Source organism: Ammospiza nelsoni, chromosome 1 (genome assembly GCF_027579445.1).
Source record: "Ammospiza nelsoni isolate bAmmNel1 chromosome 1, bAmmNel1.pri, whole genome shotgun sequence".
NCBI classification, from domain to species: Eukaryota; Metazoa; Chordata; class Aves; order Passeriformes; family Passerellidae; genus Ammospiza; species Ammospiza nelsoni.
The window spans coordinates 111,933,255-111,959,995 of record NC_080633.1 but is presented as its reverse complement, the minus strand read 5'-3'; the positions used below and the strand labels follow the sequence as shown (position 1 = coordinate 111,959,995).

Below are 26,741 nucleotides of genomic sequence, written 5' to 3'. Positions count from 1 at the left end.
ATGACTGCTTTGTAGCTTTTAGCTATTAAATCACAAAGAAGGGATTGTCACTCGATCAATCAAGAAGCTGATAAACCTTTCCCCAAAATGGCCTTCAATCCACAGCACAGAAAACCCGTGCTTTCCTCTTGAGGATGCAAACTTACATCCACTGCTATCACACCAATGAAAATGTTCTCTGTCAGCAGTAAAAGGGAGGATGGGAGAGACACATGGAATTAATGCCCTGAACAGGAAGAGTGAAAAGATGACAATTACCTGGATGAGCAAAATAACTAGATAAACAATACTCATAACTAAGGAATTTCCTGCCTGCTTCCCTGTTCCCAAAGGAATCCAAAGTGGAACCACAGGATGGAAGGTAAAAAGCCCTGTAAGCTCTGTTCCTCCTGCCACTCCAGACAGATTACATTCTATATAAGTGTGGATGGTTTGGTTTTATTGTTTTGTTTGTTTTTAAAGCAATCTATTCTCTTATACACTTGTGTCAGAGTATCTTTCCCAGAAAACATTTTTTGCATTTAGACTGTTGACAGTAAAGGTCATCAAATTAAGAAAAAAAAAGGTCATCAAATTTAGAAAAAGACAAACCCACTAATGGTAACAAACCTCAGCTCAGGAATTGCTCAAAGCTGGAAGAGCACCGGGGCAAAATACCACTGTACACTTGTCCTGTTTCTATTACATTCACACATACTTGCTTTTGGCCACTATAAGAAGTTTTTGGGGTTACAGCTGTGATCTGACCTAGTACAGCTGAGTATGCATGTTTTCTAAAGTGACAAGAAATAAAGCTTGATTGCATAAGCAAAGCACTTTTAAGTACAGACATCCTCAGTAATTAGGACTTCCAAACCTGTTTCCTCAGACAGCATTTTGAAATAGCCAAGAATATTTCAGAGAAAAATAAGGTATGCCTATTAACTGAGTATTTACTGTTTAAGTAATTGACTGATTACTGTACATAGATTCAGCTGTAAGAGAAGCACATTGTTAAAACAACAATAGGGATGTAGAGCAGCACCATTTGTAATTGTGGTCTCCACAGCTTGAGGCATAACTTCACATACACCATTTAACACAACATTCATTAATTCAATATAGCAAGTGGCCATTTCTGCACTGTAATTAGCTAGAACATCAGGCTTCAACTGCTCCATCTCAGGCTACTTTCAGCAGTTACATATTTTTCTAATGTATTTAACTTAGTCACAGACACTTAAATTTCACCTTAGGAATACATCCTCCCATTACCTACATAATGCTCTGTCCTACGCTTATCGGAACTACTGCTCATCCACTCCTTTCCTACATTATTTTGGATAATTTTGCACTGACAAATCTGGAGAGGACCAAAAAAATATCCTAAAACCTGAGGTGCAGAATTTTTGCAGAATTTCTTGAGAGGCACAAAGCAATGAAATTATTAGAAGCTAGAATAGAAGTATGTCCACTCACACATCTGTAAAGCATTATCAGAAGTGCAAAAATCAATTTTAACAGGAGTTCAAGATTGAGAGCTTTCACCAGAAATTTTAAATTTATTATTTCTTGCCATTTTTGCTTGTTTACAGATAAATGACATTCTTTAAGTTTTTCATATTTGCATCTCTAAAATGTTTACCCTTGAAAGACACTCCCAACACTTTGGCAGGTATTGTTTTACTTATAATTTAAGAATAAACATCCATAAAGAATTCCTTGAGGTGGACAGTCCATTTACCTCAGCAGCTTCCTCTTCTTGGCAGACTCGGTGGGGGCTCTGGGGGCCCTTCCCGCCAGCTTCCCCGGGGTGCGGAGAAGGGCCTGTGCTGACCTCAGCCACTCGCTGGCCGGTCGGGCTGGGACATCCCCCGTGTCCCCTCCTGGCCCTGCCTGTATTCCCTTCCTGGATCCTGGAGTGGTGGTGGCCAGGGTGGCCTCTCCTCCTCCCAGGCTGTCGTTATCGGAGGAGTACTCAGATATTTCTGTCGAAATTGCCTAAACGAATAAAGACAAAAAGCTGCTTGAGCAGAATGCCAATGAGGGGGTATAGATTTATGTAGGCAGGAATATGTTACCCAGTAACCCACAAATGGAATGCCAATTTATTAATATAACTTGGACAACTTCACTGTAAATGCACATGAATCTTTTGTCAGTCAACATCAACTCCTGAACATAAGGATCATCTCTTGAGGGACAACTGAGATGAGTAACATTTAGGGATTTTAAATAACTAGGTCTGGAGAATCAGGCCAATGTTTTTATCTAAGGCAAGTTTTGAGGGAAGCAGAGAGAGGATAATGAGTGATAGAGATCATCACTGAAGCCGAAAGAAAGAGAGCTTTTATATTGGGATTCCAGCAAACAGGAAGGTCAGCTTCCATAGTCTGAATGGAAGGAAGAAACTCATGCCTCTACTGACAGCTTGTAGGTGTCAAGTATGTAACCTTTTGTTAAAACATGATTTTGAACACCAAGGCAGGCCTTCATATCCAGCAGGCCTACAGCTTCCCAGGAAGGTTTCAAAAGTTGAGCATAAGCTGTTGGGCTGTCTCCAGGTAGCTCCAAGGAAGATGGATCACTGCTCAGCAGTCAGGGCTGGGAGCCAGCAGGGCTGGAGTTCAGCCCCACAGAACCTCACTGGAGCTCTTCTACCAGAAACTCACAGGACACACTGAACTCATCCCACTGAGGGAACGATGAGGGGATGAGAAGGCAGAAAAAACAACTCTGTAGAGACATGGAAGGCTGAGAAGAGGGCTGGGGGGAAATTCACCTGCTTTGGCTGAGCTCATTTTGCTCCCCTCTAGGGCTCCTGCAGAAGCAGGTTAAGGCTACTGGGTTGGCTCCCTAAGGTGAGCTCTACACAGCTGTTACATGCATTATGTTCTCTTGACCCAGTGTTGCTTAAAGTACTGAGTATTAAGCAAAAATACTTGGAAAGTGACATTTTACCAAGTACAGAACAAAATTATCTAAACCACTGAAATAGGCGGAGGACTAAGAAACATGAGCTGGGCTTAGTCTTCAGGAGCTAGTTGAAAAAAACCCAAAACAACCAAACCAACACTGTCTGCAGGTTCTGGTGGAGCTGTGACAGTCCTGTCACTGGGACCATCAGCACTAGGCCAGCTCAAGTAAACTGGCATAAAACTGTAGACAAGGCAAAGCAAGTTACTCAGACTGATCTTGAAAGAACCAAAACCCCAAACACAAAATATTAACTTTGCTTTATCAGTGGGAAACTGGGAAACCCCAAAGGCTGACATTGCTCCAGACCATGCTGCCTCAACCACAGAAAAAAATTACCCCATTCCTCTGGTGAAATGCAGTAAGTAATGCTCCACACAGGTTGTTTGACAACTGGCTCGGATAAAGACTTGAAAGGCGAAAGAGGAAAGGGAGGGAAATCACAGCATTCACTAAATTTGCTAAAGCTGTTCCATGTTATTAATTAGTGTAAATCTGAAAAGAGCATTTCTCAACTGTGCACAAAAATAAGTTCAGCTCTTGCCAGTTCTCTGATACATTTTTCACGTAAAAGCCGAGACACTGTGTTCATGTTCCGAGGGCTTACCTAAGTACTCTGGAAATTGGAATGACCTTTTAAAGTTACCCAGAGAAGTAGAATAGCTAAAAGAATGTAATTAATATCAGTCTGCTTTAAACACAACACAGTCAACATCTGTCCCTTGGCAACAATATTTCTCTGAAAACAAACTCCTTCCATATTGGAAATGAGCCAGAAATAAAAGATTTCAAATACTCTGAAAGCAGTAAGCAAGCACTTCATTCTTAAAACACCATTCCAATGCACTCACTTGATTTAGGAATGCTTTAATTTTTCTCAAATAGCTATGATATCCACTGCACCTAAAAAAATGGATGTGAACCTGAAGTTCTCTGAGCGAGTGAAATGCAAATGAGAAAAGCCCTTGGGAAGTGCTTTAAATTAAGCATGTTTTAATCCCATTGACTGTTTAAGCGTTAAGAAGCTTTCCTAACTAAAGATTGTCTAATAAATAATTTCTGCTAAAATTACTGTATACTTGTTTAGACTGAACTTCCCCAAGGAAACTGTACTTTGGGTTTTTTGTTTTGTTTGCTTGTTAGTGTTTTTTGTTGTGGATGATTTTTTAATTGGTCAATTGGAAATTTTTTTTAAAAGAGTAAACTCTAAAAATGCAGAAGAAAAACAAAGAACAAAAACTTAGCCTTCCAATTCTGTACATTTTTTTAACTGTAGCCATAATCAGAATTCTAGTCTAAAGAGAAAAATATTTTCAAAACACACATCAAACACGATTTTTCAAGTATCCAGTAAACAAGCTGGCAAGCCTACCAACAATATGGTAGGGAAAAGCTGGCATAAAAAAATTATTTCTTTGATTCACTTTAAAACAATCCTTGATAAATAGTGAAGAAATTCTTCATTTTTTTATCAACATCTTAAACATCACAAAGAAGAATTTTTAGGAGTTTTGTTATTATTTTGTTGATTTTTTAAATAATATCCCCAGCAATATCATGTTTTTCTTCTGCATTTTTAGAGTTTCAGAAGAGCACCACTGCTAAGCACAAAGAATTGTCAAATTAAAACTGGTTTTCCACATGGCTAATTATTTTGAAATATAGTAATTTTGGTTACAGTGCTTGAGAGTACAATGCTTCCCTCCACACACAGGCTCAGTTTCCCCACCTAATTTCTTCCTCTGACCCCTGATCCCAATGTAATAATCCCCGATCAGAGGATTTTCATGACTGTCTCCCATATATCTCAATACCTCCAAACACTTTGTAGTAGACTGTTCACTAAGATATAGATATATTTCCAATGACGGCCTTTCCACAACACCCCCTTCTACATCATGCTAGCCACTTGTCTATATCCAGAAAAAAAAATCAGGGGTTGACCTCAATCTTTATCACTAAAACAATAAACATAGTTCATTTTGTTTGATTTTAAAATAAATCTATTTTCTCTGTGACTGTGTCATCTGAAAAGCTACAAATGCTCCCCTTTTATGGCTCTTTCTTTTAAGGGAAATGACAAGTATAAATACACAGGCTATTGCCATATTTTCTGTTAAGATTTGACTACAGGAAAGTAAAGAAGTCACTGAGTACTGTATTGGAGCATCCAGGACCCAATATTTTAAGGTTAAGCATTTTTTAAATCAAAATGCATCAAAAAAGAAAGAGCTCTCAAGATTATTTAATTAATATTTTTGACAGCACTCACAGGTACTAGTTAACAAAGAGGATGGTATACATGTAAAAATAGAAACCAAAATGAGAAACAGCAAATCCCAACTAAGCAGCTAAGATTGCTAAAGCACATACATTTGTCCATATCAATTTGCATTCACTAAGAACAAAAAAATACCAAAAAACAAACCACAGAAACTCTAAAATCCTACCCCAAATTGGTCAAACACAAAACTCCTGACTTCAGTGGAATGAAGATGGCATTCCACAAGCACATAGATTTTGCACACATGCAGCACAGAAGATACCATGCTGTTACATCTGTGACCAAGTACTTCCTCCCTCAGCCTCAAGAGATTTGCTTCAGCTACCTCTTGCTGAGCACCCTGTGAGTTCTCTGGCACTACCTTGGCAATCTGCACAATGTTTGCTTCAACAAGGCCTGAAAAAATCACCTTTTCACTTCAATAGTGATGGAAGCAAGTAAAATCTGTATTTGATGAATTAAATAAGCACTTGATATTTTTTATCATTAAAATAGCAGTAAGTTAACATGAGAAGTGTTACATTTCCATTTGAAGTTTCCAGCTTTAGCACAGAAAGCAGAACTTTACAAAGCTTTTTGTACAAAGAGAAAGCTAACAGATCAACCCTATTAAAATAAATAATAAATCAGTATTTTTTTAAAAAGGCTCTCAGACAGTGATTGCTAATCAGAGGCAAGGTGATGAGCAGTTGTGTGGGTTTCTTATCTCCCTTGTCTCTTCTCCCAAGATACATTACTCAGTGATTTCTGCAGAAAAGCATCAGTATCCACACCTCACCTTTGTAGCCATTAAACACTTCCATTTTTTCAGTTGCATACATTCAGTTAATATTGTAAATATTTCCCAGTAGATATGAAGATACTTTGCAGATAAGATGCTCAGTAAGAGTTCACAGATACTATGAACAAGTTTATCAGCTGAAACTAAGATACTTCAGCATGCTGCAGTGTCTTACAGACAAAAAAACACATATCAAATTCTATATAGACATTGATATAACTTTTTACAGATAGAGGTCACTTAGTCTGTCATTTCCTTCCCTAAATAATATAAAAGTCTTCCCTCCTATTATCCTACCACAGCCTAGCTCAAATAGCAGAACTAAGAGTGTATCTCAGAGTACCCTTAGGGAACCAGGCTTTCTCAAGGTCACAGAGCCAAGTCATGTCAGAAACAGAAACAGTATTTCAGAGTTTCAGGCTCTGATCACAGTACATACAGAGTAAAATTAATCTTGTGGCATCTCCCTCCTGCTTGTCCATTCATGTATCTTTGCCTCTGGTTCTGGAAGCATTTTCTCTTACCCCCCACCTGTTCCTTCATGGACTAGCTTTTTCCCTTTCGTGATTCCCTCTTGTTTTTCAGACTTGATTTGCAACTCCCCTACCTGCCCTCTCATGACAGCTCTCAGGATGGTGGAAGCTGACCAGTATTAACAGTATGACCAGTGTTAACAAACACACAGTGAACTCTGGTGACTACCCTACTGCCTTTTCCTTTATCCAGTCTTCCCTGCATTTGCACTGCAGGTACTTTGCTGTCATGCCTGCAAAGAGATTCAAATGCAGCCCACTTCTACTCCAGGCAGCTGGCTATGGGTTCCAAGGAGACTTTGTATCTTGCATGGTACTCTCCAGAAAACAAGAGTGAGCAGAAAAACCACTGGATTTAGCACAATGAATATTCACAAGCATAAATCACCAGTGCAGTATGTCAAAGGCCCAGGCTATGCTAATGAATGCTCGAAGCTAACTCCACCAGAAGCTGGCTTGCAGGATTACGGGGAGTAGGGTAAAGGTAAAAGAAAAGTAGTTTTCCCTTAATTAATCAACAGAAAATTAATTCAAGCATTGTGCACACAGATAGTACAGGATATTATTCAGCTCTATAAAGATAATTAAAGATACAAAGGATTTAAAGCTTGCAATTCTCTTCAAAGCTCTCTGTTTTCTGAAGCTTTAACTGAAGCACTGAAGTCTATGCCAAATATACTTTCCTAGTAGCTTGAGAAATAATTTCGAATACTAATCTTGGTAAACTAGCTACTTTCACTCTAGAGGGATATAATTCAAATATTCCTTCATAAAAAAACTTTATGTTGAAGTGCAGAGTTAGGCATGTGCAACTCTGTGGGTGACACCAAGCCTTCTTCTCATGGAATAACCACAGGAACAACATGCAAAAATACAAGATTAGGTAGCAGAGCGTGGGCAGAGATATTCGTATGAAAAAAAGAACAATGAAAGACATAAATCACTAATAAGGTATTTTTGGACTTGCAAGCCCAAACTGACACAGCAGATTAACTGAAATTTTGTATCTGGAACAACCACCCAGTGTTATTACAGAGACAGCACATATTTAAAATGGATCTCAGATAATGCCTGGTTGTTTAGCCAAGTACTGCATTCCTCCCCAGCACACGCACTCAGACCATCTGATCTGTCCTAAATATTTATCAGTGGTGTTGGTTCAGTGCTCTAGGAAATGACATGTCCTGCTCCACACACACAGCACTTTGTGGCTGCCATTACAGGAAACTGAGCCGTGCGCTCCCCAAGCACCGGGACAGCCACCCCCAGCACTTCCCTGGGATTCTCCAGGAGCGAGCACCACCGAGCTTCTCTCCCCCTGCTTGGCCACCACTAAACCTCAGTGACATCTCCCTTCACACAGACATGGGAATGATTTTTGCTGTCTCCCAGCTGCCACCACCCCAGGGCTGGAATGCAGTAGTTATTAGCACACAAAATCATTTATGCCAAGTGGCAAAGAAGAATGCAGTATCTACTTGAATATGGAGGAGAAGTGTAGGCAGCAACACTGTAATTATTCAAAGCAGAATTTGGTCACAGACTGCACCCTCATCTCCTCTTTAATGGTGTTTTGAGACCTTTAAACAAGTGGTTAGGACTTCTCTTCTATGACTAATCAAAAAGGATTCACTGCATCCAGCAGCCCAGAGCTTCCTATCGTAAAGGAAATTGATTCATGATTATCTCTGGAGGAAGCAGGTCAGCTACCAAACCTTACACACCACTGCTGGGCTTCCCTTTGAAGAGCTCCTGGGGAAGTCTTACCCATGTCGGACACCATTTATTCTGCAAGCCCTGTCAAAATACAGCTGCATTAGTTACTGTCTTAAAAGGTAACCTCAAAAATAGGATTCAATCCAAAGGAAAAATACCAATAGCTGTTATCAAAAGAAAAGCAAATGGGACAGTTTCAGAGATGCTTTCATACAGGGAAGGAGTTGAAAGGGCTTTCATGGAACCCTGCAGAAATGAATGGAATGGTATGGCTGCTGTCAGACCCAAGAGCCAATTATCTGATGCTGAGCTTCCTGCATCATTTTTGAAAAAGAAAGTTGTAGAGAGACAGGAAAACTCCCTCTTCCACTTCACAGAGTGAGGAAGTTGAAGCACAGTACATAAGCCCACAAAATGGTGGTTTATATCACACATGAAATAATAATTAACAAAATAAATAACTTGTATCATCGTTTATCAGTTCCCATATCTTGTTTAGATCATTCTGCCTTGAAGTGGAAAATGAGGTGACGATTATGCTTGCATGCAGTATGTTTGGCTGTGCATTCTTTTTTGTCAGGACAGAGGTGTGTGTTTTTGTTTGGTTTGAGCTCTCTCACTCACAATCCTGTACACACACACCACTGGCAGGCAGTATCCTGCATGTAGCACTAATCACTGTAGGAAACAAGAACGAAAAAATAACATCAAAATTAGATTTTGCACAGATGCACAAAAATCATCATGAAAATCTGATCTTCAAAAGAAGAACTTTGGGAGAAGAGTAAAATTACAACAAACCAGATTTTTTATAGACCTAATGCAAAGATGGTATTTACTGACTTTTTTTTTTTTTCTTTTAAGCCAGGTAAAGAATGCACAAGTGGTAAGAAAGATGAAATCGAAGCCGTAACTTCTAATCCTGAGCAGAAACCTCAGCTTTCACAAGGCAAACAGGTTAAGCAGGCTATACCTCTGGAGATCCATCCACAAGCTGTTCCAGCCTGCCTCTCCCAGAACAGGTTGTTCTGAGGCATGGATCAGCCGACCGAAACAGGTGAGGCTCTCGTCTCAGCCCAAGTGCCTTTTTACACAAAATCAGGCTGGAAAGCAAGAAGCACTATTTCTTTCTGAGGGTGCTGCATAGATGTAGAATTAAATATGATCCCAAATTAAATAGTGATCCTAAAGGTAAGGCTGAACAAAACTGTTGTCTGCTGTGCACAAGGACAGGAAAGAATAGTAGGGGACAGTGAGCTGCTAAAGTGCAAAATGAACACAAAGCAAGATTACTTAACATTAGTTAAGGGACACTGACTTGTACTCTATATAGACCCTGCTGCAATCATAGCATCTGTAGCATTTGCAATGCAACTGCATCTCTTAAAAGCACCACTTTAGTAGATTAGTTGACTTCTTTAGCATTAAGAATTCAATCTATCACTTCCTAATATTATCTCAGTACCACTGATCTCACCATCAGTCTGTAATCAGAGTAATAGCCAACTTCCAACAGACCAAATAATGCTGAAAAATGTTAACATGGACAATCTACAAGTGCTTTTCCTGCTTTGTCTAATGTTTTTTTTCCATCATACAAGGACATCTTAATTTTCTCTCAAGGAAAATGAATGGCTGTTAGAGACAGTCTGGACAATTTGTGCACACTGTTAGCCAATGTTACATTCAAGTGCATTACCATAACCCTTGCTCTCCATTCCCTTCTTCAAAAAAAAGAGGGGAAGGGGGAGACGCCACTTCACGTGTTGCATCTTGCAAACTATTCAGGGACAGAACCAGGTCTCCTCTCATGCAACTGCACATTATCCCACGCAGTTGAGCTCTCATCTTGATAAGGATCCTCCAGATGACAGAGACACAGGCTTTCAAATATAAATACCTGACTCTGATAGGGCATGCAGATAATTACATCATTTTGCACAGAAGCCTCAACATTATACACTGAAGTTTGGGCACACAGGAAAATTGCAGTCAGCTTATAATACCACTTAAACAGGGTTTCGTTCTTGACACAGAAATAGTTACTTTCATGTTTCCAAGGAACAGATGTTATCACATGGTTTGATAACCTACTTTCACATTCTTTGTTTATAGTTATTCACTCAGTTTCATTTATTAAAGTTAGTGGATCCGTGCCATGAAACCTCAGTTTTATTGTCTCTGGTTTAGGTGATGTTATGGTAATCATCCCGGCTAAAGCTTGGCTGTAACAAGAGGGCTCAACTGAAAGGCATGATTAAAAGCCAAATTATTATTTATGAACTAAATCCTAAAGCACCTAGACTAAACACCTGCAGGATTCAGTAGGTACTGTTAAAGGAGGAAATATATTTCCATCTTCAAGCAACTGTTTTGTTTTAACCCAAGCCTTCAGAGAGAACAAATACTTGCAATGGGAGGTAATAACTTTTACTAGACAAACAGATATAGCTCTGGGAAAGCAGACAAGCATTTAGCACTAAGGCCATCTATAGGTCTCAAAAGTTTGGTGTTTTTTTCTCCAAACAGATCATTTGGTCTAAGCAAATTAAATCTTTCCTTATAAAATTGCTTCTCTCTTATCTTTAGCCAATACAGTTATGAACTGTATAACCATCTTGCAAGATTTTAAAAAGGTTGTTTCTAAAACAGCAAATGCTTCTCACAGTAATGTCACTGTATAGATAGATCAGAGAACAGTCAAAAACTTTCAAATTTTTCATATTATGGATTCTTTGCAAAAGTAGATGATAACTGCAAGCACGTTATGTTTGAGATTAAAGGAAGCAATTCCAGAATAACCAGCTAAATGAGGGATTGCACACAGGTATTCAGTAAAGCAAAAATTATTCACACCGATTGATCGCTTTGGTTGATCTGCAGTTTCCTGTGAAAACCCTTAGAAAAGCACTTATCATAAAAGGAAAGAAAAAAGAAAACGAGAGAATGGAAACACAAGTGGCACAGTGTTGTATAACACAAATGCAATACAGGCACAATTTCTGCAATAATGCTCAGCACTTAGTGGAAAAATTTTTGTTGACAATATCCACAGGGACACACAGAAACACCTTGAAATTGAGATTCTGCACTTCCAGCTGCAGCAGTGCCAGCGTTCATGGCTGCAGCACTGGCAGCTGGAGGAGACACCAGGCTGCCAGGCAGTGCAGCACATTACATTCATTTTCTTCTACTCCCACTCACTCCACATTCTTCTCACTTGACTGTGCTTCCCTTTGCCCCATTTATTGCTTCACAACTCCTGCGGAACTGCCCCCAAAGCCTAAAATAGTCCCTTCATTTTTCCCTCCTCTTCATTTCCAGTTTCTTTCAACCCTTTCCCTGCTCTCCAGAAGTCTTTCCACACACAGCCTAACTTTTTCTAGATCATTTTGTGGTTTTGCACTGTTAAAACTATTTTAAACAGCAAACATTTTGGGGCAGGAAATGTGTTACCACGTCTGAAATACTGTGTCAGTGATGACAGCATGTGCATACACACAAAAGCGCCACCTTCACCAAAACTGATTTCTAACATTGATGAGAGCACCTATATGCAGGCTAAAGAAATAGAAAACTCATTTAACTGCTTTTACAAGTAAGCCAAAGGACACCAAACAATGAAATTGCTTTGAAAAATACATTAAATATACTCAGCTAAAATTAGCTCTATTTGGATAAAGAACAAAGAAAACTAAGCCCAACACGAAGTTTACACATTTTCTTTCAGTTCACGTGCCTAAACTTTGGGGCAACAGAAGGAAAAAAAGGTAAACATCAATTGAGTAAGGCACTGTAATTGAAAATTGTAATGTTGCTGCAAATACACACTTTATAGAGAGTCAAAATTGCTCACTGCTACAATACTGTCTTAAGTTTGACACATTTAGCTGTGCTGATTGTTCACAGTACATAAAAAGATTTTAAAGTACAGACTTTAAAACTCCTTTGAGATCTAGATTAGAATAAAAGTGTGTGTGCTGTAATATAGGTGTGTTACATTACATTTAGTGACGTGACTGCCATAATATGGGTATAATACAACATTGTAGGACCCATGGAGACAATCACAGATATTTAAAACTTTTGTAGAAAATAAGCACACACATAAACTTATCAGGAAGATACACTTGAAATGTCCCAGTAATCAAACACAATCCTTGCACAACTAAACTCAGTGGACTGTAATTCTCTAAGAACGGGCTAGCAGCTGACATGAGAACTTGTAAAGAAAGGAGCCCTGAAATACAAACATCCATAATTTGTATTAAGCATTTCCTTATAAGGACTATAAAGCTTCCATAAAGTAGTATGATTAAGAAGAATTAAGGTAATTCTTCTCAATTACAGGCAGAGAAAAAAAGACTCTCAGTGCATGTCATGCACTTTAACATACTTTGAAAAAGCAATCCTTGACTGGTATCCACAGCAGTCACCAATAGCTTTTGGATTCATGCCTCCACTATCTCAAACCAGATTGAGAGATTATGATGGCTCAATTTCACTTCCATTCTTAAAGCAGTGCTTCTGAAAGGGAGGGGAAAAATAATGGAAAACTGTCATTTTCTATTCTATTCTGTTAGCATGTGTCAATGTGTATTTACATGTGGAAAATGCAAAATTCATGTGTGGAAAGTGTGTATCCTCTTTTTTTTTATAATATAAGGGAAGCTCAAAGCTGACAATCATAGAGGTTAATTCAACATCTCAGAAAGGCATTTAGAAACCTGTCCTTTAAGATACTATTAAATGAAACATATTCTCCTCATTTTCCTCTTCCCAAAGTAAAAATGCTTATGTGATATTTGTCCTTCAGATCAAACTCTGCAGCTAGCAAGATTTTTAAAAAAGTCTTGCAAATCTTTTTCTCTTGAACTTGGAAGTGACCTATTAGCATTCTGATCAAAACTTGCAATGTTTGGTAAAGCAACTAAAAATTGCACACATCCAAACCCAAAATTTGTACTAAAAGTAAAAATAAGAAGAACACTTTTCATTAAACAGCAGTTAACTCTCAAACACCAGCAAGCTCTGGGAGCTGTGCTCTGCACTGAAAATTTGGGACAGGGGAAGCGAAAAACCCCAAATTTAGAAAGGAGAGGGACAGTGACAGCAGCTTTGAAGAAGTGCTCAGGCAGTTCTGGGCATCTGGCTGCACCATTTTTAGGAATTGTGTGACAGGCAGCTTTACTGCCTAAATGCAGAAGTGCAAATTTTGGCACCCACTGTATCAATTTTGTGCTTGTCTTAGTGGCAAGTATTTTAATCACAAGTTCTTTTCTTACCTAGAGAACAATACATCATGTTCTCATGTTACTTCAGCAGCAACAAGTGGTCATCAGGGTCTACAGTAACTAAAACACTGCATCATTTTGTATCTCCCACCCCGTCACCAAAGAGATACTCCTGCATGGAGTAAACTAAATTGCTGCCTGGACCGTCTGCATTCCCCAGCTCACAACAACAGTAATTTCATTTTGGTCAGAAAAATGGGTGAGACATTGCAGCAGATGTGGCTTGAATAAAAAAAATAATAAGGACAACAATAATAAAAAAAAAGAATCCGTCTTTCAAAATCTCAAAAATTTCACATGTGTCTAGGGTAATTCTTCAGGGTACAAAATACAGCAGAACTGCAGTGGAGCAAGATCTTGCTTTCTACTTGCCAAAAGCCTAATCAGCTTATCTATACTGATGCTTTAATGATTTAGACTTTAACTCACACAGTATTTTCCTTTCAGTGCTAGGACAGTAACTACACAAATCTATCAATGTATTATAACTCTACTGAAATATGGAGAGCCAAAGTTAAAATAAGTTTTAGATATTAGAGGAAATGTAGGTAACACATTGTGTTCTACAGTTAGCAATTCATTAAAAATAAACCACACACTAATTATGTTATTAAAATAAAGCAAAAAATTTAGTTAAGTCAGAATAAGAACAAACACAGCTGTGTCATATAATGGTGCAAGATCATTTAGTCTAGGCATAAAGAAGAATCTATTCTCAGCATTCAGACAAGCATTTGAATATTCTTGCAGAAAAGATTACTTCTCAGTTTCACAGTCATGTCAAAATAATGTGAAAGTACAATCACAAGTGCATCAATTAAACCCTTGATACTCAAAATACTGACTCACAGTTTTACACTGCAGCTACTACAATTCAGACCATTAATGTAACTTTAACACATATCAAGACTTCAGGATGAAAATCCTTTTGACATGTTTATTAACAGCCAAATTTACACTTGGAAACCTAAGACATGTTAAATGCATTTTCCCTCCAAACTGCCAAAAGCCAACTGATTCTGTTATGGACTAATCACTTAGAAGGGAGGAAGAATGAAGTTTCCAGACCAAAAATTGACCATCTGTGTCAATTTTCAAGAGTAGCATCAAATAAGAGATTTCATTTTTTTCTTTTTATTTTACTATCAACAGAAGTCCTTCAAAACTGCATCACTACAGCCAAGTGGAAGTAGTATTGCTCCTGGAATGCAGTTATTGAAGGAACAGAAAGCTTACCCTATGTAAAATAGCCAAACTGTACAATTACATTTACACTACCTAACAAGACAACCACTTCCTAAGGAGAAAGCTATTAAGAAATTGAAAATTGAATTTAACAAGTCACCCACACTCTCTAACACCACAGTGAAAAAAAGAAATGTATATGCACTACATCCTACACACAAGCAATTACATTTGTTTGTTTATATTTAAATAAGCCTGACATTTTCCATTCAGGAAATTTCCATTTAGGAAATGCCACATACTTTTCTCCCCAGTTTTAGGATTCTCTTTGTGTACTTCTATGTACCTAATATTAACTTGTTTGCTTCTTCTGCCTAATAAGTAGTCTGGCTATAAAGAGGTTCCTTAATTCACTCCACTTTTTGCAGAATAGAAATTTCAGTTATCTTCACTTACTTCTTCTATGTAAGGCTGCAATAATTCAAGATAAATTTTACTAAACAGAAAAGGAAACGACCATATGTCAAAAGCAGATGCATGCACCTACATACCCACTTCTCCCTGCCCCAAAACTGAACTCCACATCCCTTCACAACCCACTACACATGGATACATCCTTTAGAAATTGGTTCCAAATATATAAAAAAAAATATTTGCAGGACTTTCATAACAGGTATCTTTACATCTAAAGGAGTACAGGAACATACTGCACAAAAATAGGGAGCAAAAGCAGCAATGCTTTCTTACAGTCAAAATCTCAAAACTTAAGGTCAGTATCATAATTAGTTCTGTGTTTTCAAGTTATACTATACTGATAGACTAGAATTTGGACAGTGTTAAAGCAATACCTTATTCATGTCCTAGCAAGTATAGTAGTCCAGGAAAAATAGGCAGAGATGACAAAAGCTCCTCTATTTCATTTGACAGGCATTCAAAAAGCACAGTGCAGGGAGGGGATTCAAAATGCATATAAATCAGGTTTGCTATGATAGCAACACCACTGGATTTATGCTGATGGGTTTTCTAGCTCTTATACTACTACCACATATCATGGCCAAGACTCTGAAGACCAGGTGCACAAATGTGGCTTCCCTATGGATACACCCCTGGCACAAAGCAGCACAGAGGATGTCTAAAGTAGTTTGACAGACAACACATAAAACCACATTGGTGGATACAGAGGAAATAATTTCAATAATTTTCTGTAGATGGAAACCACCAGCATAAGACTTCACTTGTGACTGATGAAATAAAATTATACCAGAAGATTTCCAGGGAGAGAATACAGCCCAGAATTACAAAAAAAAAAAAAAAAAAAAAAGCTCTTGGGAGAAATCTGGGGAATTCCCTGCTTCAGATACAAAGAGGAAACAATAGCTGCAATAGAAAGCCAAGGATCTACTTTAAAAAGCAGATGATGTTTATGAAGTGCTGCCTGAACTGGTGAACCTTCACAATAAAATGTCATCATCTAGTGGTGTGGTGTAAGTGCAGGACTGAGTCAGAAAGCCTGACGTTAAAGACTCAGTTTAGCATCTCCTGTGGTTTGGGGACATGTTCTTTAAACAAAATTTTCACAAGTGATTCTCAACTGTATCTGGTAACTCTGTTCTGAAATATATTTTGCACAGGTGCTAGACACCAACTCCCATGTAAAAACACTGAGCACTGTTAGCATTTAGGGGTGAGGGAAGCAGAACTGCAAAGCATTTATATTTAAAATCAGAAAGCACACATTCAAATTTAAAGGACCTTTGAAAGTCCTCCCTTAACTTGTTACCTCTTCAAAACAGCAGACTGGTAATCATTTGGATAACTTCAGGGAGATGACAATTAAAAGAAAACATTAAAAATGTTCTATGCATGCAAATACATAAGGTTATCTTCAGCTATAAAAGCTCAGACTCAGGCTCCAAGAGGAGTTTTGATGGCATTTAGACATCTAAGTCCAAGAGGTCAGTCGTTTTGGACATAACCAGATGCATTGCAACTTTGCAGACTCGTGGTTTATGTCACATATAAACCTGTGAGTACAAAGCTGGTACTTCTGTACCTAAGCCTGTTCAGGGGCTTGATTCAGTAGCTGTGAGTTTATGCTCTGCAGGGATTTCCACTCACAGCATGCTGTACATGCATCGCTGGCATTGGAAAGCACACCCACAAGAGTAAACACAGCTCTTCCATAACACTCCAGGCATTTCAGCCTAAGCAATGGAGAAGCCCCAACTCTCACAGGAGAATCTCTATATTAAGAGAATTTAGATCCCTTCTTCTCAGTAAAATTCTCAACCCACCAAACAGAGCAACAAGGAGGTAATTTTTACCCCTCCCTTGAAGGCTGTGTCACTGCAGAAAAAAACCCCCACAAGAGTCAAAGGATCTCAAAGAGCTGAATTCAGTCCCTGCTCCACATCAAACAGGCATTAGATAAAGTGCAGGAACACCAGGGAGCTTAAGTGTTCCTTGGTCAGAAAGACAGTAGCTGGGAATCCTGGTATTTAGCACTTAAGCTCATCTGTTTATTGTATATAGAACACAGGCATCTAAATTGAAGTTTAATGGCTATTTTGCAGGCCAGGACTAAGATTCCTGTAGCTCTGGCATGATGATGGGCTGCACCACAAAAATCAGCCCATTTTCTGCATCTGCCTCCAAATATGCTGCAGTGTTTTTTGGAAATCCATACAACTCCCAAATCTCCCAAAGCCAATGCTGATCACAGCAAAAACGTGACAATTCAGTCCTCTGGAGCTGCCTAACCAGGTTTCAATTACCACAGTTTGGAATTTTACAGTGACACTGCACGATCAAGCACAATTTAATTGTATTTTCATTTGTTAGTTAGATGAGCTCCTGTCCACTTCTCTACTTCCTCAATTCAGACAGTGCAGAAATTTAAGCTGTGAAGACAACACTGGATTTTGCAATGCCTTCAGGACTTCAAAAAAATACTTCAAATACATCAAAGTGGTCAGATAAGTTAGTACTCAATAGGAAGTTGTTTCTCGAAAGGAAATTGCAAATTTCAGTCAAAGGGGAAGATGGAGAGCTAGAATTAACTAACTGTTCCAAAAACTTCGGAAAGCAGGAAGGGCTTGTGAAGGTTGCATAAAGAAATTGCATGCAACCACATAAACAAGCTCAGTTGAGGACTATATAAGTATCTTAAGAATATGTCTCCAAGCAAAAAAAAAACCCCAAAAGAACAAAAAAACACTCAGAACTTTCTAGCATTCAAATATCTAGTTTCCACTGAAGATCAGGGATTATTTCATATTCAGGCACCAACAAAGCAACTGGTATTCTTATTTGGCCAGTTAATCTGTTCAGCTTGACCTATGCTTGTACCCAGTGTCCACATTGTGGGCGGCTGGCCACAAGCACAGTCAGAGCAGTGAGCCGGATGGGTTTTTAATCTGTCCCTCGTAGCCATTCTCACATCTTTCCTCTGCAGCTTGTAATGCAGCTAGGGAGAAGAGCATCCTTGTAGAGTCATTTAGTAAAAGAGATAACACTGGCACACTGAGCAAAGACTATGTTCTCTACCTGCTCAGCAAAAGACACATTGCCCTTTTTGCCACAAAACACCCACTTCAGGCTGCAACTCTACATATATACAGTACTGGCAGAAGCTTTCCATTTACCTTGTTACTGTACCTGAATGTAACTGGGAATGTGCCCAGTTCACAGACAGTTTTGCTGTAATACTGTGATAGTATGGGCTTGGCACAATTACATCACACACATTATCTTGGCAGCAGGCAGCAGCAGCTCCACCAACTGAGCTCAAGGCCAAGCCATCAACAGTTGTGCTGAATGAGTTGTCTGCACATTTTTACAAAGGCTCTCCCATTTCTTGTGTTTACTTTAATTTGTTGCCCTTATCTTAGTGTTGTACCAACATCCCAATGCAATATTCATGTATACCAGTAAGCTGTGAGAAAACATGCAGTAAAGAGGCAACGAACTCTAGCCTTGTCATGATCCCTTTTGCAAACATGATGCTCAGAATTTTTCACTCATGGTGAAGTAAAACAGACCCTGCATAATTAAGACTGAGAACTCTGCCAGGTGCATGTGTGTGTCTTGGAGCCACAGATCTGCTCACTTCTGAACTCTGGGCCTTTCCATGTGAGATCACAGCACGACCCTAAGCTCTTTTTAACATTCTTAAATATCATTCTCAGCAATTTTCAAGCCTTCTTCCAACAGAATGTAACATTTTAGCCTGAAACTAGCTTATGTTAGTTTCAGAAATAACAACAAAAATTAAATGTGTACCACCTTTTACAATCCATGTATCTGTCTGCATTTGACAGAATTGCCTTTCTGGTGGCATCCCTTCATCATGTGGCCTCTGCCCCTCTCTGTTCTCCTCTATTCTTCCCCTTTACATAAAAAACCCCAACAAACAAAACCATATTGGGCAAAACATGAAACACAACTGAAGTAAATATTGAAAGCAACTGTATTGCAGCTAGAGCAAAATATTCCTTTTAAAAATGGATGCTAGTATAATTAAGGTCTGCAAGAAATAGCACTTGTTGGGCTTTATTAAAGTCACAGAATTAACACTAGAGATGGAATGTGTGAATGAAAAAACAGTTAGTTGTGGCAGTATGTTTTCTTATGTAAAGGATGAATTCCAAAATGCCAGAAATTAGAAACCTACACTTAGCTTGCACAAAGTAGTACACTCAGCAGCCCTGCTGCAACTTTGAAGAGCTGTGAGGACGACACCTCACTTGTTGTTCAGACAGAGCGGCTTTCTGGAGGCCATGCCTCTGAACTGTGCATTGAACCACTTGCTTTCCACACCCATCAGTGCTTCAGGAGCCCAGAGAGACTAAAAGCTTCTCCCCACAGCATCAGAGCCACATTCTCCTCCAAGCACAATACAACAGTAGAAGAAATCCACTGAATGCTGGCAAAATGAACAGAGGCAGAAGAGACATACAATAGTGCATGAATTCACAGATTCAGAATGAGAAAAAGGAATTTTCTGTAACATGTATCTCTTCCCTGTCCTCACCACCACTCCCAAAAGTACATCACATAGCCATGTACACTCCTGCACAGTGGCTTTAATATGCTGAGTGATTAAAGTGACGATGATGACTGTGAGCCATACTATGCATCTTTAGAGGGTTTTCAGTTCAACACTGAGGGGCCAAATGGGGCTACTGTGTATCTAAAATAGTTTAGTCTGATTAAAGGTGTAATTATATAGTTAGTCATAATAGCTGCCATACTTTAAAAGAAACCCACCTCTCCTTCAGGGGAAGGGAAGGAAATTATGCTACTTTATTCATTCAAACACACTCTCAGTTAAATTCAAATACAGCATGTGGACTAGATAAATACAGTGACACACAGCCACAAACACTTAGTAATCCAAGATAGAACAAGGAGATGAATCTCAACCTATAATCTTCGCAAAGGGAAACTAAATCTTATGATTAAGAGTTCTGTCATATCTGTGCAGGTATCAGTGGAGGCTGCGTGTTTTCTTCTCAGCTGTCATAAGAAATTCATGCTGGTTTTAGGGCCTAAATATGAGCAAAGACATTGTAAACACAGGGTCTGACACAGAGCTTAAGAGATTTATGTGTTTGTACAGTTAGCACTTAGCTTCTATGGATATCCACACAGCAGATTTGCTCTACTATTGTTACTTTCAGCAAATCATCATTGCAGGTTTGCAGGAATAATGACCTTTGATAGAAGGGGCTTCCCTTGGCTTAGGTCACCTTTCTCAGAGAAGTAGGTGATCTCAAACAGCCTCTACTATTCTAGTGTAAGACAGGGTGGGGGAAAGTGATTTCTGTATGTAGTTACACCTTTTGAACGAACGCTTCTGGTTACACAGGAGAGAGGATGAAAAAGAAATGCACAATAGATAAGCTTTGGTTTTTCACCATATATTTTTACTGATGCTCCAAGTCCACATTTAACACCACTGAAGCCATTTAGAGAACCTTGCCCAGCAACTACTGCCTTGAGACCCTCCATGAGATTCAATTTCCCAAGGAGACAGCACAACCCAGACCTAGTTCACTTGGACACAAAGGAGGGAAGGCACAGTCTACAAAACATTCTAATCCACAGAAGTCCTAGCCACCAAATTAAATGACAGAACCAGGCTGTAAAATAAATACATGTCCCATTTCAAGGGAAAAATACAGGGCAAGGGTGAGAGATACAGGAAAACAAATTTGTCATTCCTGCCAATAAAGTTTCCAGCTATACACATGGACACTTGAACATTCTCTGAAAAATCTTCCTCTGCACTAAAATACTTACAGCATTTGGTGTGCGCTGAACAAATGTATTGAGTTTCACTGTTTAACCTTCCTCCTCTCCCTCACTTTTATTTATTCAGCACTGGTGTTAGAATTTTGAAATATTCTGTATTTCAACAACTGAATATACATTCCCCACACTAATCATTTGATGAAAGAGAAGGCTGACCAGGACCCAGCTGAGGCATCACATTCCACATAATTTGTTAAATAACACAAAGATAAATCATCTTTATATGTGCACAGTTTTTAATCAGCATCCTTTGCCCAGCACAGCTCAGCGGTCAAGTTCCAGGAACAATTTTGAGTCCTGTCATCTCATTTTTTTCCAAGCATTGTCTCAAATGATCCTGTAGTTTCACCACTGCACCTCCCTTGAGATAGATTTCTGTATCTTTTACATGCTATCTGGTATTCTTCAAGTTTTTGCACACTTGATAAGGGAGCAGAAAAGACAATTGAAAATATACAATTAAACATTATCTAGGATCAACAGAACTATACAAGAAAAAAAGCCAACAGACTAAGACACACTTAAAGCAATAAAATTACAAAACACCACATACAACAGTTTTATGGGAAAGTAGGACGAGAAAATATTCTTTTCCAGATTTCACACCATATTCTTCCCCCCCCCCACAACTGGGTGAGGTAGGAAGCAAGAGAGTTTCTTGTTCTTTTTAATTTTGCCCTGAAACATACTTTAAGTAATTGCCAGTGAGTGACACCTAGTGATGAACACAAATCTGATCATCCTCCACTCTCCCACACAGAGAAGATAAGCCAGCAAGCACCAACAGGTAATTCAGGAGTGGGTGTTTCAGGAGTGGGTGTTGAATCATGGGAACCTAACACTACTATGTTTCTCTCCCTTAAAAGCCAAATATCAAGTGAGCCAAGACCTAGAAACTTGGTGCACAGCTAAAAAGAATAAAAATAAAATGGCTAATCTGTCCAAACAAGAGATGGTGAAAACAGATCTAAATCACGACCTGCAAATTCACTTCTCTATTCTCTTTAAAACCAATCAGCTCTCTCTGGAAACCAAGTTTTCCCAGAGACCTCATCCTTAATTAAAAGTATATATCCCAGAAGCAAACAGGAAGAATGGGTTTCTCATTAAATACTAAAATATCAACAGCTGTCTTAGAGACCAGTTAGCGATGTCTCTGGTGTTACAAATGCCGTCCTGTTGTAAGGATGTTAGAAGCTTGTCAAAGACTCTTATTTTGCCAGTAGTTCCAAAATTATTGCTCACAGAGCAGTTACTGGAAGTGAAGGGGAGGGGATCTAGTGTGATTTCTGGTAGGGTTACAGGAAGGAAAAGTATGCTGCTATGCAAAGTAGCAACAACAGTCCCCCGAAAGGGAAGCTGGAATAAAGAGACTGAGAAAACTGGTCTGATTTTTTAACACCACAACATGGGATAATCCTGTACATGGGAAGCTCACCCCGACCAAGAGATTTCTTTGCTTAATGCATTTTTAAGAGCAGTCCAATGTTCCACAGCTGAGAGTAAAATATGAAATCCTGTGGGAAAGGGAAGTGATTAATCTAGCATAACCATTGCCGCTTTTACACACTGCACCATTTCATCTACTTCTGTCATGAACAGGATTGTCACTGGAAACTCAGGAGTAGCTCCTGCTTTAAAGAAACAAAGTCTTTACATCATGATTAAAAGCCATCCAAGGACAAGAGTAAAAAAAAAAGAAAAAGAAAAGAAATCATAAAAATCAGTGGGCAGAGGAACACATGCTCCAGCTTGCAGACCTTGTTCTGCTCAGTAAACCCATGGCCATCTCCTTTTCTCTCCTCACAGATTCATGCGAGGTCAAGCTATTTTTTTTTTTTTTTTTTTTTGGTTAATCCTTCTGCAAACATGACGGAAAATCCAAAAGCCTGTCAAACTTAAAGCCATGAAATCTCAGGCTCTCTGGAAAACTAACGCAAGAGAGCCATCTACCACGCGAAGGCAGGACTGTCGGGGCTGGGGCAGCAAGGGCTGCCGCTGAAACTTATTTGAATGAACTTGACCCAGGTTGGCGGGCGGCCAGCGCCCGACGTCACCCCGTGACTTAACAGAACACAGTGTTCTTGGCACCCGCACAAGTATGTGTTGAAATCCATGCCGGAGAGGGAGAGAGAGAAAAAAAAATAAAAAAAGTCAGTGCATGTTTCAAATTAATAAAGGAAAATGGTAATGAAAAGGTAATAAAACGCAAAGGCAGCGTTCGATCTTTTTAATTGTATCTGCTGCATTTTGCCTGGTTTATTAGTTTATTTATTCCTGGTGCTCCCTTCTGTACCAGAGGCTCGGCACACGGGTAGTTCTCCCCAGGACGAGCCCTTCCCTGTCCAAATCCCGTCCCACGCGCTCTCCCTCTCACCTCTATCTGTGCCCTACCTGGAAAATTCCAGTGCAGCACTCAGCCAGGCAGCGAGGGCAGACAGCGGCTGCGCTGCCAGGGCTGCCCCTGACTCACCCTCTCGCCCAGCCCTCACCAGAGGCAGCACAGCCAGCACCCCAAGCCTATAGGGGATGATTGGTGACACAATTATGCCACTCACCAATGGATTGTGCTAACACCTTGTCACGAGATGACAAGCACACAAGTAGAAGGAGGACAGGCAAAATAAACTTAAGGAACCATGAACTCTATGTGCTTCCTCCACACACCATATTGTTATTACTTCCCTTTTCTGCATTTCCTCCCTCCCAGACTACCCCTTCTTCTCTCCAAAGCCAGGCCTTAAATTCTTTTCCTTCTTCTTGTTGGTCACCTCTTATCTCACTGACGCCCTGGTCTCCTCTTCAGTGACTGATCAAGACATTTGACGCCTGTCGGTGCAGGATCAAAACCAGCTCACACACATCTGCTGAGGAGACTCTCCCACAGCCACCTCTTCAGGGCCTGGACCTGACACCAGCAAACACAGCAGCATCCTGATGGCACAAGCCTCCAGAAATGCTTTACAGCCAGGCCATCACTCATGACAACAGGAGCACGGATCCAGTTTCATCCTCATTTCCTTCTGCACACACATCCTCAGCTTAGCACCCAGTCCATACCATTAGAGGAATGTATAAGGAGATCGCAAGACAAAATTTCTCCCCACCTGGACAGCCCCTGCTGCTTCCACCATTTCAGTGCAAACCTGAAAAGCTGCATCAGTTAATATCTTATCCTGTGTTCCAAAACCCTTCATCCACCAGCTGAGAGACGAAAACATTTCTGTCTAGTTACAGATTCTCTAAAAAGACATGCATCTAGCAGACAATCCACATCTCTGGCCAGTCCTTCCAACACCCTGAGCCTGTGTTGTATGTGAAAGTTGCACTGAGTATTTTTCACCTTGACTATTAAACACTTATAAATATAGAAATAAACCATATGCTAACCAAAGAGATGGGAAAACTTGCATTGGAAGCAATTAGGCCCTTTCTGGAGTCGCTGTTCAGTATCACAGAACAGTGTTTCAAAACACCATCTCTTCCACCCAGAACTCTGCTTATGCCTTTCAAATTAAAACAGCGTTAGCTTCAATACTGTAACTGTAGGGAAAAGAACTCTGCTTTAACTCCCCAAGGGTGAAAAAAAATTCATAAAGACCTCAAGCGTTTGTTTTGTGCATATAATTTCCTGACGCTCAAAATGCCATTTTCTGAGTAACTGCATCCTAAAATAAAAAGTCTAGAGAGATTTAAAAAAATTCTTACAGCATTTTCTTTAGCCTTACTGTGGAATAAATATATCAAGAGCACATTCACATGTGAATAAACCACAAATCCTAATCAGGACAAAGCAGAGAAGAAAGAAGAATGAGTTACTTAAAAGCTCCCTATAAAAAACATACAATCTTTTGACATAACCACATATAAGTGAAGATTTTCACAGAGCAAAAGAAAAAAGAGCAGACTCAGTTTCTAATGTCGTCTTTTTATGGTCAGACTCCAGATCCAAAAAGGCACAAGTAGCAGAGAAAGTGAATTCAGAGTTTGGCAAGTTACAGGAAGAAACAGCATTCAAGTAAGAAATACTGTGATTGCTGATGACAAAAAGGACAGGGAATTCAAGCGACACACACATTTCCAGTGACATGCCTTGACTTGATAGTTATCTTTAAGAATCTTCATGGAAGGAAAGTTCATATTTATCTAACAAAGATGTGCTGGCATTCGCACTGTACATTTCTAATGTCAGAGCAGCTGCCTGTCCGTTCCCCTCCAAACATCCTAGAGCAGAGATGGGGGGGAAGATTGTCACAGAAGAGGGAAGCTCTTTGGTAGTCTCATGTTTACAAAGGAGTTGACTGGGTTGTCAAGGAGGAAAAAGCCCTGCAGCAATCCTCATACTACATGCTTTGAATACACGCAATTTAATTTGTCACAAAATTACGGATGAGTCTTCCGCGAAACTTTGAAAGCCTGCCCCAGTACCCTCGCCTCTCTCCTAATTGGGTTTGGCAAGGAGCATCAAGATACTGTTAAGTCTGAAAGTTTGCTCGAGAACCAGATCCACAGGTTAGAGAAGTTTTCTCGAGCCACTCCCAGCTAGCTAGTGGGCAAACCACAGAGAGACTGCCAGAGCCTCCAAGGAGGGCAAAGTTGAGGGCAGGATATGACACACTTACCACAATCATGCAGGCTACTCGTCTTCCTAACACCCAGTGTGGTTTACAGCCTCCAAGCAAATGAACAGTTCGCTCAAAAAGGGTGAGATTCCATTTTTTATTGTATTATTAAAGTGTGTATTCACTAAAATGGTTTGTTCTTACACCCTTCAAGTCTGTGAATGGGATCTGAAAATAAAATTAGCTGGGATCTCTAACAATTAAAAGATAAAGCAACAAATCCTCATGTTTTGTAGCTGACCACAAAAGCCAGCAAGGCCATCCATTGCCCCTCTCTCTCCCTTAAACCACCTCATCTCTCTGGAACATGAAGTTCTGTCATATTTCCATGTGCAGTTTAGGGAATCTCAAGTGATTGCATGCAATGAGCTGCACCAGGACCAAAATCAGAGTAACACTTCCCCTGACTTTGGTATATACCGCTTGAATTAAAACTTTCAACTGTAGCATGTTATGTTTTTATTTAACATATGAAAAAAAACCCCTCATCTAGTTTAATGGTAAAATCCCATTTTCAGAGCACAGCTGAATCCTGAGCCATCTCTAACCATGTTCAACAATGTACATATGGAAAGCAACCACAACAGCACACAACTACAGCTAGTTATGTACCCGCCAGGTAGGAAAAAAATGCAGGCAAGACAGATACTTTAATTTTCTTAAATACAACACTGTCACTTTGAAGTGACAACTATCAGATGGGTCATCCTCCTTAAAAACAAGTGTAAGCAAGACTCAGTGAAAAAGCACAGAAATATCATGTAGTTCCGTTAGTGTGCCAAGTTACTAATTTGAGAGTTGGGTCATTTGCTAATAAAGCGAAAAGCACTTACTGTCTGTAATGTTGCAGAACCTGACAATCTAACACACTTGCCTACTTTCTCCTCACCCCTTTTTAAACATAGTTAAAATACCCATTTGGAGGGTCAGAGAAAAGAATCTAGGACATATGCATAACAAGAGTGAGTTAAGTGCAGAAGCAACACAAAAACATTACTTCAGAGCAGCAGGAAGCGTGGTAGCACATGACAGATGCAATCAAATCCATAGGTGAGT

General features: G+C 39.5%; 1 protein-coding gene across 1 annotated transcript in view; it reads right to left on the bottom strand.

Moving 5' to 3' along the window:
• The window catches only part of SPIDR (scaffold protein involved in DNA repair), a 194,478-nt gene that overhangs the window by 140,943 nt on the left and 26,794 nt on the right, over window positions 1-26,741 (bottom strand). Inside the window, exon 6 of the mRNA XM_059471467.1 lies at window positions 1,724-1,980. Coding sequence (XP_059327450.1) covers window positions 1,724-1,980 — 257 coding nt within the window. The remainder of the gene's footprint in view (window positions 1-1,723; window positions 1,981-26,741) is intronic.